The sequence below is a fragment of the Typha angustifolia genome, chromosome 9 (genome assembly GCF_048772165.1).
Source record: "Typha angustifolia cultivar Huaian chromosome 9, ASM4877216v1, whole genome shotgun sequence".
NCBI classification, from domain to species: Eukaryota; Viridiplantae; Streptophyta; class Magnoliopsida; order Poales; family Typhaceae; genus Typha; species Typha angustifolia.
In genome coordinates this window covers 5,528,592-5,540,429 of record NC_133247.1, presented here as the reverse complement: position 1 = coordinate 5,540,429, position 11,838 = coordinate 5,528,592, and the positions used below count along the sequence as shown (strand labels likewise).

The 11,838-nt window shown below is 38.5% G+C and overlaps 1 protein-coding gene and 1 pseudogene across 1 annotated transcript; both read right to left on the bottom strand.

The window, feature by feature from the left end:
• Nucleotides 1-55: 55 nt before the first annotated feature.
• LOC140767174 (protein IQ-DOMAIN 33) lies at nucleotides 56-3,194 on the bottom strand. The gene is made up of 6 exons (XM_073106993.1): nucleotides 2,888-3,194; nucleotides 2,464-2,751; nucleotides 1,646-1,855; nucleotides 1,320-1,433; nucleotides 876-1,238; nucleotides 56-534 (listed from the first exon to the last, which is right to left on the bottom strand). The coding sequence occupies exons 1-6, from the start codon at nucleotides 2,960-2,962 to the stop codon at nucleotides 409-411; spliced, it is 1,176 nt and encodes a 391-aa protein (XP_072963094.1). The 5' UTR covers nucleotides 2,963-3,194; the 3' UTR covers nucleotides 56-408.
• A 4,617-nt stretch (nucleotides 3,195-7,811) lies between these two features.
• Nucleotides 7,812-9,427, bottom strand: LOC140767470 (chalcone synthase 1-like; annotated as a pseudogene).
• Nucleotides 9,428-11,838: the final 2,411 nt, after the last annotated feature.

Here is an 11,838-nt window from a genome sequence, read left to right as displayed (position 1 = left end):
GTAGGATTAATTATATGGCAGTAATAAAAACCTAATACATAGGAAGGTGGTGCATTGTTAATGGTAAAATTACATGGAAATGGACATCAGTTGACATTACAAACTTATATCGCATAGCATATACTCAAAACACACTGGTAGTATTAACAAGGACACTAATACAGGACTCAAAGCATTATCCTATTTGAAATGCAAGAATGGTCTATTTTTTGGGGTCTTTTTCTTCTGTAGTTTTTAAGTTTGTTTTGGTTGAGTTGAGATTAAAGGTTTATGTTAAATCCTCTCTCACTTGGATTGGACTCCCCAGTCTCTCCAACTAACAACAACAGAATTCTTTTCTCACTCAAATATTTAGTTCCCCAGTGTATTGTCCTCAATCTCCAGGCTGAACTACTTACATTTGTTTAATCAGCACTCTGAAGGAGGTTGGCAAACAATATCACAGCCTTCAATCTTTACTTGGTTCTTTTGTTCTTCTTGCTTGTAATGTTCTTTTTCTTTCTCCACTTCTCTCTTATGTTCCTTCTTGCTTACCTGAAAAAATAACCTGACTTCAAAGATGGAACCTAGAAGCATAGGGACAATGCAAGGTAAAGTTTTGCAGCTAAATTTTTTGAAAAAGGTTTCATGTAGGATCAGTTTAATATGTTTTCTATTGGGAAAACAAGTCATTGTTGATGAGAAAAGAAAGAGGATAAGTTTTCAGTCTATGCTATTTCTTGTTCACAAGTAATTAGCTAAAATTTGTGTTTGCTCTCTAAAACTACACACACTTTTTGTAAATTTTAAATAAATCTAGAGAAATCTTATTTTATAAAAATTTCAGTGAAAAAGATTTCAATACTTTAGAAAGAACTTAACCATGGATTACTTACTTTGTTTGGTCTTGCTGCGGAACGATAATCAGATACTGTTCTTTGTCGCGACACATTTTTTGTAGCCTTCAATCTGCTTCTCGTTGATCTGTGGCCACTTCGAGGAGTCTGAGAAGGTGTTTTAGAGCTATCAAAGCTCACGGAGACATCATTAGATCCACAACTTTCTTTCTCCTCAGCTGCAACATCGGATCTCTTCTTGATAACTATTGACCTCCTTGCAGTCGGAATCAAATCGAAGTGCTTACTCAAGCAGTCATCCATCGTTGAATTCTCGGGCAGGCGAGTAGCCATCCATCTCTCAAGCCAGCTCCATCCAACATTAGACTCAGTTGATCTTTTCTTTGTATTGCAAGTTCTCAGCTGCGTAGAATCATCAATTCAAAGCAGTATTAGTCAGAATTTGCATTTGCCTTGTGGATGCAATCTATGTCTGGTATCTACCTGCTGCGAAAATGCATAGGCGAGAGCTCTTTCGCGTCTCGTTGTCGCCTCGAGTCTATTTTGGATTCGTAGTTTTGATACATTGCAGCTCAAAGTGCTATCATCCCAATCTTCCTGCAAATATATAACAGCAATCATTTGCAATTTCAAATTATCAAGAGGTAAATAACCAAGTTGCTTCAGTTTTTAAATAGAACTATATACAAGAAAATATAATCCATTAAATAAGACACAACTGATCAATGTTTTGGCCAACTTTCAAACTTTTGTTGCAGAAAAAATTCACCCTCAGACAGACAAAGGAAAGTATGAGGTGTAGATGTTACCTTCACCCTGAAAACCTGTGGCCGAGCTTTCTGATGCATCTGATGCTGCATCACAACACTTGCCTCGCTTAATGTAAGAGTATCAAAAGATTCTCCTATTTGTACTTCAGTTGATGAAGCCATAGATGCTGCAGCAGCAGGAGGGCTCACAAGTCCTTCAGTGTGATCTCTCTCACTTGATCTTCTGATCTTATAATATCTGTGCCGTGCCTGAAATTGTGAATCAAAATTTGTGATACATTATAAATTTTGAAAGAAGAAGCTTTGTACATATCAATATGGTCTCTGAGAGCCTATGACATTATTTTCGGTTTCGAAGACAATTTCTCTGGATAACTATAATTTGCTCTGGCCATGCTATCAACCTTAACTTGGAACACCATATGAATTTGGCTCTTTGCTATCAGAATATTATGACAACTGGATCATTAGATTAAAGTAATCTTATTAGTAGATGGTAAAGAAGTAAAATCAGGACAAGGAACACTAAAGATTTAGGCATACTTAAGTGAAAAATAGATGGAGATGCACAAGTAGGCCAAAAATAAATGAATGGAATTTGCTATATACCTCAAAAATTATGAATAGGAGAATCCAGATGGTTCATAACAATTTGCAAGAGCATTAGCAAAGGACTCTCAATTATTTGTACAGCAACTGCAGACTTCTGCAGCATTATTTCTTTATCTACTCAGCTCAAGATAACCACAAAAGTAACTCCTAATGAAAAGAAAAATCTGCTTCTAGTCTTTTAAATAGTCTATCATCACTAGAATCATCAAAGATCAAATCAAATTCAAAAAGTTTGAAGAAGAAACCATAAAGCTTCGGAACGCGGATTGGATGAAGATTGCAGCATCCTCTTGGCTAAGAAACTTTTTTGATGACTGCTCTTCCTTGAGGATTAATTGTTCAACCTCTTCTGATTTGGTTACTGAGCTACTTTCCTCATCATATGGAGTTTCCACCACAGGCTGCACTGTAGTGGCTTCAGAGCTCTTAATTGAGACCATATCATTCTCCCCCTCAACTGCATTGAATTCATCTCCACAGAGGTATAGTCTAACTGAACTCCATCTACTCTTTTTATCAAGACAACTCCTTTCCTGCAATGCAAGACCATGATCAACTAATAATCATACCATTGTAGCCTTACAAAACATAATTCTGTCAGAATATTTTGCATACAAGCAAAATAGAATCATGAACATGATGACACAGGATCAGATGAAGAGAACTCACATCGCCGGCGCGAGAACTGACCGAAGACCGACTCTTCGACAAGACTCTCTTAACTAGACCCCCAGCTAGACCCATCTCATACCAGAATTCTCACATTGGCTCACTCCAACCCTCCCCATCCAATTCTACAGTGATGAGCTCAGCTCTCAGGAAGCTTTCTCTTAATAGCAACAACAGTGGACAAAGAACAGTGAATTTACTGTTCACTTTACATAAAGGCACAAACGTTTGATGGCAGAGTCAGTACAAATGCACCAGTGCTATCATGCAGGGTTGAGGAGGGTAAGAAGGAATCCCATGTGTTAGTTTACATTGTGGCAGGGCTTTAGAGCTGGACTTGGCCATTGTTAAAGAAAAAGAAGGGAAGAAGGGAAAGAATGGGGCTTCTAGATGTGCACTTTTGATCACTGCACATGGCCTGCTTGTAGGGTTTTGGATCTTACTTCTTACTGGGTCTAGGAATATTCCTTTGCACAGCATTCTTCCTATTTCTCATAACTAACAGCTGCTGCTTTTTCTTTAAACTAATTAAATATTTATAATCTTTACCCTCAAAGAAAGGTGCAATATGTTACACTTTAGATAGTATAAGAAGTTAAATTATATGCTTTTATTCTTGAGAGATACAATACTGTGATATTGGATCATAGTTAGGGGGTAAAAATTTGGCTAAACCTTTTATTTTTGGGGGATTTTTACAAATCACATCTTATATTTTACCTATTTTGTGATTTGCACTCCGTTTTTGAAGATTTTATAACGCGACCACTCATTTTTTCTATAATGTTTATTTAGCACTCTAACGTTACTTTAACTAACTGATAGTAACCATGATATATAGTTTATGTGACTCTAGTTTGAAGATTACTAAAATACCCTTAAAGGTTTATGACCTAACCTAAATCCCTAAAAAATTTTCTTCCCCAAACTAAGCCCTAACCCTACAAAATTTAAATCATCTTATATATAACTAAACCCTACCTCACAAAATTATATCAAAACCCATAACCCACAAGAATCCTTCAAAATCCCTACCGCGTATAAGTCTTAGAAGCTTCCCTCAACTTTACTTATTTTTCTCCATCTCTCTAGCTCAAACCATTTTTTTCTCCATCTTTCTCCAAATTTTCTTCATCTCTCTCTCCATCTTTGAGGTCGCAAGCAACAAAATTGGCTTGGCGTTTGGGGAGCTCTAAGATCTCCATGGCTTAGAATTTAGAAGCTCTAAGATTGGCTTAGTATTTAGATGATGTTCTCTATGGTTTGAAAAAAAACAACAAGTATGGATATTAAAGTTATGAATAAAATTAGAGATAAGTACAAGGATAATTTAGGAATGTTATAAATTACAGAATATTCTCTTTCTGGTATCATTCAGTTTGATTATGGTTAAGTTAAGTTAATTCAGGGTGTTAAATGAACATTATAGGGAAAATGAGGGGTCACGTTATAAAATCCTCAAAAACAGGGTGCGAATCATAAAATAGACAAAATGTAAGGTGTGATTTATAAAAATCCCTATTTTTTCCTTTTACTTGTAGCTGCACTCAATTAATATTGTTGATTCCATCTGGTGTTCATAAATGGCACCTACTGGGGATCTGCCACCTTCCTTAGATTGTGGGTTTTGTAATCTTTTGGTGTTATAGGCTGATGACTTAGATGGTCCAATTACAACACTCTTCACTGTGAATCCAATTACAGTTTTAAACTATAGTAAGAAAAGGTCATCATTAAAGAGGGTAAAGAAAAGGAAGTAAAAGATAAGAGAGTCCATTTTATCTTTTTCTTTATTGTGCCTATCTCATTCTGCATGCAAAGGTATTTATAACTTTGTGGACTTTATACGACAAATCTTAGAATCCAGCTCAAACACTAAACCTAATTTTGTAATTAGGTAAGGGTCTAGAATTTATATAAATCCTTCTTGCTGTCAATCCATTTTCAAGTACGACTATTCTCTTGCATATAATATTTATATGTCCTCCACTAATCTAAGTTCAAGTATTTTGCATATATGATATCCTGTATTTTAACGAAATTATGATTTACATTTTATTATTTCACTATATATAAATTGAGCTTTATAATTTAGCGAATATAGATAGAAAATACTCTAAATTAGATCCGAACGATCACCGTTTGGACATATGACATAAAATAAGAATATTCAATTAATTATAGATATTTAATTTCTAAAATAACTAAAATATCCTTACTTCTTCTCTTTTTCCCCCTTTTATGGCATAACTAGAATGATAACCGGAACGTCGCTGGCCAGCTAGGGCTTCACCGGACTTCAAACCCCCACCCCCCATACTCCCCCGGTCGAGGCTATGCTCTGCCATTCACTTCCCTGCTAGAGAAAACTGCTCCCCGACATGGGTTTCTCCGAGACCTTCCGCCTCAACCCCCCAAATGCCTGGTGGTTCATCATGGGTGACGATGACATCAGGTCGCAAAGACTCCTCCCCCTTTTTCCCCAATGAGAAGTACCTCAAAGCCTCGTCCCACTGCTTCATAAACTATCGTGAATCCAACCTCACACAGCCAAGGAATTTATTCCTTCTACTCGAACCCACCCTTACGTCGTGGAACACATTATGACCTCCAATGGCTCCATGGCCATTTTGAGCGAGCCAATGACGTTGAACTCTAACGTCTCGTTCCACGTCGGTTTGAGGTCTTGGTGCACCATGCGGGGCTTCCGTCATTGGCCATCCAAGTCTACTCTCCCCGAAATGTCCGGTGGTTCATCATGGGCGACAATAACACCGTCTTCATCCTAGTCATGCCTGTGCTTGACTAGGATCTGTGATATCTTTAGTGGCCCATCGATCACTCTCTTTCTATGGCGATTCTTCTCTTCTGAGATCCAAACCCCCTCCTGTGGCATCGCTCTAATCGCTCTAGGAAGAGGTCTTTTACTTGGTTTCATTGCCGATCGAAGATGGCAACGGAGATCGGCGAATCTAGCCAAAGTTTTGGATCAGACAATGGAGGAGAGAGGAGTGCTTTTATGATGATGAGATATATTTAGATTAGACAATAGAGGAGTTGAGCTTTAGGTTAGGTTGGGTTTAGACTGTTTAGTTGAGTTGGGTTTAATTTGGTTGGATTTGGTTAGTATAGATTCAGTAAGTATAACTTGACTGTGAGTAATTTGGTAATCTTTTTAGTATAGTTAACTTAACGTGGATGTTTGGTTAAGTTTAGCTAACAAATTTAACACCAAAATTGATAAATTATTTGACTCAATTTGTAAATTGTAAAAAAGCAGGGTTTATATGCAATTTCTGTAAAAGGAAGGATGTCATATGCAAATTTCCGTAAAAACAAAATATATATATTTTTTAATAAGAAAGTGGATATTAACTTCTCAAATTATATTATTATAGTTATTCATGGATGATTTGCAGAAAGAAAATGTTCAATCTAATAACTGCTTCTCTTTTGGTTGATATATTTATTCCTTTCCTAGATCTTCCGCCACATAATATATAGAGGTGAATTAGCTCTACATGACTTCAAAATCCTTGAAAACTCCTCACAGCAGATTAAAAGAATGAAAATTAAATAAACTTGGAGTATTGACAAGTTAAATCTATCGGGAAAAGTCATGATTTGAACATGAATTTTTTACATACTTTGAACCCAAAATTAGTTGGGATCCACAAATTATTTATAATGAATTAATAGTGAAACACAAAGAGCTCAAAGAATGCTTTAATATTATATATTTATTTATTTAAATATATAAAGAAAAGTGAATAAAAATTAGCTTTAAATGATTATCATGGTAATAAAAAATAAAAGAAGAGTTTAGTATGGGATTAAGAAATGTGTTACAATCCGACCATACGGGTTAAGTCGAGTTATGTCTTGTTTTGAATTTTAAATAAATCGGATAATCCGCATATGGATCCGATCTTTTTGGAATTTTACTCCTATAAATAGGGGTGGACATGTGTTGATGATGATTATTGAGAGAAATTTTAGTTTTTAGCCCGTTATTATTTTCGTCCTTATCTTTTTACCTTAGCTATTAGATTGTCTTTATCTTTATAGGAGTAGATCATAACCGTAGATCCTTTTAAAGCATCCAAACCATAGCCACCTCCTACCTCCAGTAGCCACCCTACTACACGGCCGTCCACCACCCTCCGACGACCTCCACAACGTCGGATATTTACCATTCTGTCCTAGACTTATCAAACGGCCCGCCCGTTCTGCTACAATAAAAACCAACGAAAATTTTGGTATTGTATCGTTTTACATTTTTTTAAGCACACCTTTTAATTTTTTAATTTATTATTATTATTTTTTAAATGGAGGAACATAAATATTTTTTTAAAAAAAAGCTAATAGTAAAAAAATTCTAAAAATAGCTAAAATATGGGTTGGGCTGAATGATTGTTGGGTCCGGCCAGCTTGGCCCGATCGGCTAGCTCGATCTCTCACGGGCCGACGGGTGATAACGGGCTAGACTGTTCTAGCCCAACCCGAACCCGGCCCGGCCCGACCCAAGTGATTGGTGGGTCGAACAGTGAACAAATACTTAAGCCCGGTTGGCTCGAAAAGCCCGGTCCATTCGATGATCATGTCTAAAGATGATCGATGAAAATAAAAGAAAATGGAAAAAGAATGAGAAGAAAAATAAGACAGAAGAATGAGAGAAAGAAGATGGAAGCAGAAAATGATGGAAGGAAGTAGATATCTAGAAAATCAAGCTAAAGAAAAGGATTTTTAAATTTGTTAAGATTAAATTAATAAAACGTGTTCAAAAATACTAATTAAAAAACTGAGAGACTTTTTAGGGGAAATTGCCCATGCAGATCGATATAGGATAATATATATGCTTCTGTCTGAATTAGCAATTTTGGATACCATAATATGCCATATATATATATACCACCCGCAAAAACATTTGCTTTATTCATCAGTAATATCAAACCAAATATAGTATAAATAAAGGCATAGTACTTTTACGTACGTGTGCTCTTATTGGCAAGTTGACAAACCATTTGTATATATTTTATGCAGAAATAGGGACGCTATGCAAGACCACCGTCTCCACCGTGAGCCCGGGTCCGAACCCGAACAACACTCCCCACTCCAACCCATCTCCGGTGGTGGACTTCCCCTCCTTCGCCGACCTCCGCCGCATCTCATCCATCACGAACATCACGCACGCGCTCGACATGTTGCCGTACTCGCTGAGGACGTGTCTCGTCGCCGCCATCTTCTCCTTGTGTAGCCCAAGCTTGGCTTCCACCTGGTCCAGGATCGCCGGCCCGCCCGGGTGCACCAGCCAAAAGATCGAGTTCCAGTCGTCGATACCAAGCTGCGCGAAGGCGTCGGTGAGGCTCGTCTCGATGTTGTTCGAGATGACGCTGGGTACGTCCTTGAGGAGGTGGAAGGTGAGACCCCTCTATAGTACAAGCAATTTGAAATTAATTATAAACCTCAAGTGTGCACATGAACTGGAAGTAGTATACTATATTGTTAATGATAATAAAATAAAACAAAAAAAGTAATGCTTTATAAATTTTCTTTAGATGACCTCTCGAAGGTGGCCGTCAATGGCGCCCTTGGAGTCCGGGGCGATGGTCTGGCTGGCCTAGACGAGTTCGTAGATCGGGCGCTCCACGGCTAGGTCGGGGTCAGATCCGACGATGACAGCGCTGGCGCCATCCCCAAACAATGCCTGACCGATGAGGGAGTCAAGGTGGTCCTCCGACGGCCCCCGGAAAGTCATGACGGTCGACTCGGAGCACACCGCAAGAATCCGCGCCCCGCGGTTGTTCTCGGCCAAGTCCTTGGCGAGGTGGAGCACGGTGCCGCCGGCGAAGCATCCCTGCTGGTACAACATGAAGCGGTTAACGTTGGAGCGCAGGCCGAGCAGCTTGGTGATCTGGTAGTCGGCGCCGGGCATGTCGACGCCTGAGGTGGTGCAGAAGATGACGTGGGTGATTTTGGACTTGGGCTGCCCCCACTCGTTGATGGCCTTCACCGCCGCCTCTGCCCCTAGCCTTGGGACCTCTTCCACGACGATGTCTTGCCGAGCGTTGAGGGATGTTCCCCTGAACTCGCACATGTTCGGGTTTGCCTTTAATATGTCGTCAGTTAAATGCATGTGACGCTTCCTAATCATCGACTTCTCGCCTGAAAAGAAAAATTAATCCCATGCATCCATGCGTAGTTGCACGTACGCATTAATTTTAATGAGCGCCATTTTTGCTATTTGGCCCCTCCTTGTCTGTAAAATTGGTATGTAACACAAAAACTTACATAAGTTCTTAAATTTATTCTTGAGGTCAGTGAGATGTTCGCTGTTGGTTATACGAAAGTAGTAGTCGGCGTAGTCGCTCTGGTACACGACGTTGTCCGGCGAGGCAGTGCCGATGGCGAGCACCGTGGCGGGGCCGTTCGCTCTCTGCGCCTTCCTGAGCTCCTCCACTGTCGCCATTACTCTCTAACTCGGTCCGAGCCGGAAGTACGATTCCGAAGGTAGCGGGATAGAAGAGGAAGGAGAAGAAGATGTAGGAGGGATATTCCATGTTGTTGGGGTTAAACGATGGGTGTGTTTGGGTATTTATAGCTTCGGCCGGGGTGAACGGGTCCACTTGGACTTGGGAACGTTCGCTCCGGTACGGAGTTAGATGGGCCATCGCCTTGGACTGTTTTAAGAATTTCCGACATCCCGTGGTTAGGTGCTCGCGTGGGTGTGCAAATAATCGGAAAAGTTAACAGATGGCAGTGTTAGATAGGCTAAGCAAAACGTCCTTGTACTATGCCGATATCTGTAGCTCGATAGTCTAGATGTTCTCTGTGTGGATAGGTAGGTTAAACTTTAGCCTTTTTTTCTTCATTAGTGCTGGACTACTTGATCAAACGGCCAGTCCGCTTGTGCCCGGCCCGACCCAGCCCGGTTTGGATCAGGCTAACCCCGAGCCCGAATTACCCATGGGCGGCATGGGCCAACCCTTTGCCCGCCTGATCCGGCCCGAAAGCCCGCCCGTTGGGGCCACAACTAGGTCCATCCGTTCTGCTACAGTAGCGCTGCCCAGCTACAGTAGAACCCAACGAAAATTTTGGTACTGTACCGTTTTATAATTTTTTTAAGCACACCTTTAAAAAAATTTAATTTATTATTATTTTTTAAATGGAGGAACATAAATATTTTTTAAAAAAATAAGTTAATAGTAAAAAAAATTCTAAAAATAGCTAAAATGTGGGTTGGGCCAGGCCGGCCCGACCGGCTAGCTTGATCTCTTATGGGTCGACGGGCGGTAACGGGCTAGACTATTCTAGCTCGGCATGAACCCGGCCCGGCCCGAGTGATTGGTGGGTCGGGCCGTGAATAAATACTTAAGTCCGATTGGCCCGAAAAGCTCGGTCCGCTCGATGATCATGTCTATTCTACTCTCTATAACTTATCTTCACCTTTTTTATTTTTAACTTTTCATCTCGAACTCCGATTTAGGTGAAACCAAAGCCATTAGAACCCTAACTGATTAGGCTACCTCCACCTAAATTTTTATAATTTTCTTACCAATAGATCATTCCAAATCTGGTTCGCAACAAAATGTTGGAAGGCTATATAAGAATCAAGTTCACCTGGTCTTTTGGCACCAAAGAGTAACCCATATTTTGGAGTGAAGAAATCTTTGCTAACTCAATTCACACTGCTGTCGCCTAGTTAGCTCGTTTTGCACTTTTGATTTCCAAATATAAAAGATACAAAAGTTTTAAGGAAGTAATATTTTTCAAATACCATTGTGACGATTCAAGAATTGATAAAAGAAATTAACCAAGATAGACCAATTTAGAAAATTTTCACCATGTTGAATAATTAATTAACTCAAAAGCTTAAGTTATTAGATAATTGACCGATACTATACATTATATATTTAGCACACTCCTCGTATACGGCCCCACAAAGATAAAAAAATAGAAAATAGGGACAAAATAAGATAAAAGGAGAATTAGACCGTAAACTTTAAGAAAATCACGTCAAACTCTGGTTAGATAACTAGTTGATTCAAAAAGCTTAAGTTATTAGATAATAGATCAACAATGTGTATATCATAAATTTAACACATTCAGCACTATCTATATGAACTCTATTTCATATCATATCTTAAGTTATAAAGGCTTCGATAAATGCTTATTAGTAGCTTATTCTTAAAAAGGTTCTTTTCTTTAAATTGAGTTTTTTTGGACAACTAACAAAATCCAGTTAAGTAGGGATTGGATTGTTTTGCAAAGGAAAATAAAAAATGGTTGCTGCTACAGAACCAAAAACCATTTTAATTTTTAAGTGCAAATGATCGATAGGCATTTAGATAGGGTAATTAATGCCACCAGCATAAAAGAAAAAGAAAAAGAATGTTAGTTTTCTAATCAAGAATGCTAATAATTCCTAACCTACTTAGATTATTATTTTTTTTGATTTACAAACATTTTTCCAATTGATGCTTACAAACACTTTAAAAGTATATAATACAGGAAGAAGTTATGGCATAAAATGTAGGGCTGGAGCTGGAATTAGAAAGAGAGAAGAGAAAAGAAAGAGAAAATGGTGCTTAGAATGTATTGACAAATGGGATAAGATTCAAGAGGAGAGAGATTTATTGGGCTTAGGAGGAAGCAGAGAAGAGAAAAGTTCAAAAAAGAAATCTTTATGGTCTTTGTAAAGATGAACAAATTAGGTGGAGGAAATGATCCAAAATGATATGGTTCAAAGAGGGGAATTTAAATACTAGATTTTTTTTTTTGTTAATAATTTGATTAGTGGGCTTATATGTTTAATAAAATGTATAGTGACCTACTATTTATGTTAAGCCCACTTAAATGATTTACAAGCTTAGATTTATTTTGGGTTTTAGAAATATAATTAAATTGATATGGTTCTAAATATGTAGAAGCCCATGTCACAATTAATGGGG

Excerpts from the sequence above, each read along its gene's own strand:
- LOC140767174 (XM_073106993.1), bottom strand. The coding sequence starts at position 2,962 with ATGGGTCTAGCTGGGGGTCTAGTTAAGAGAGTCTTGTCGAAGAGTCGG. Across the intron at positions 2,752-2,887 it reads TCAGTTCTCGCGCCGGCGAT|GAAAGGAGTTGTCTTGATAA; the intron begins GTGAGTTCTCTT and ends CTTGCATTGCAG. Across the intron at positions 1,856-2,463 it reads CCGCGTTCCGAAGCTTTATG|GCACGGCACAGATATTATAA; the intron begins GTTTCTTCTTCA and ends TCACAATTTCAG.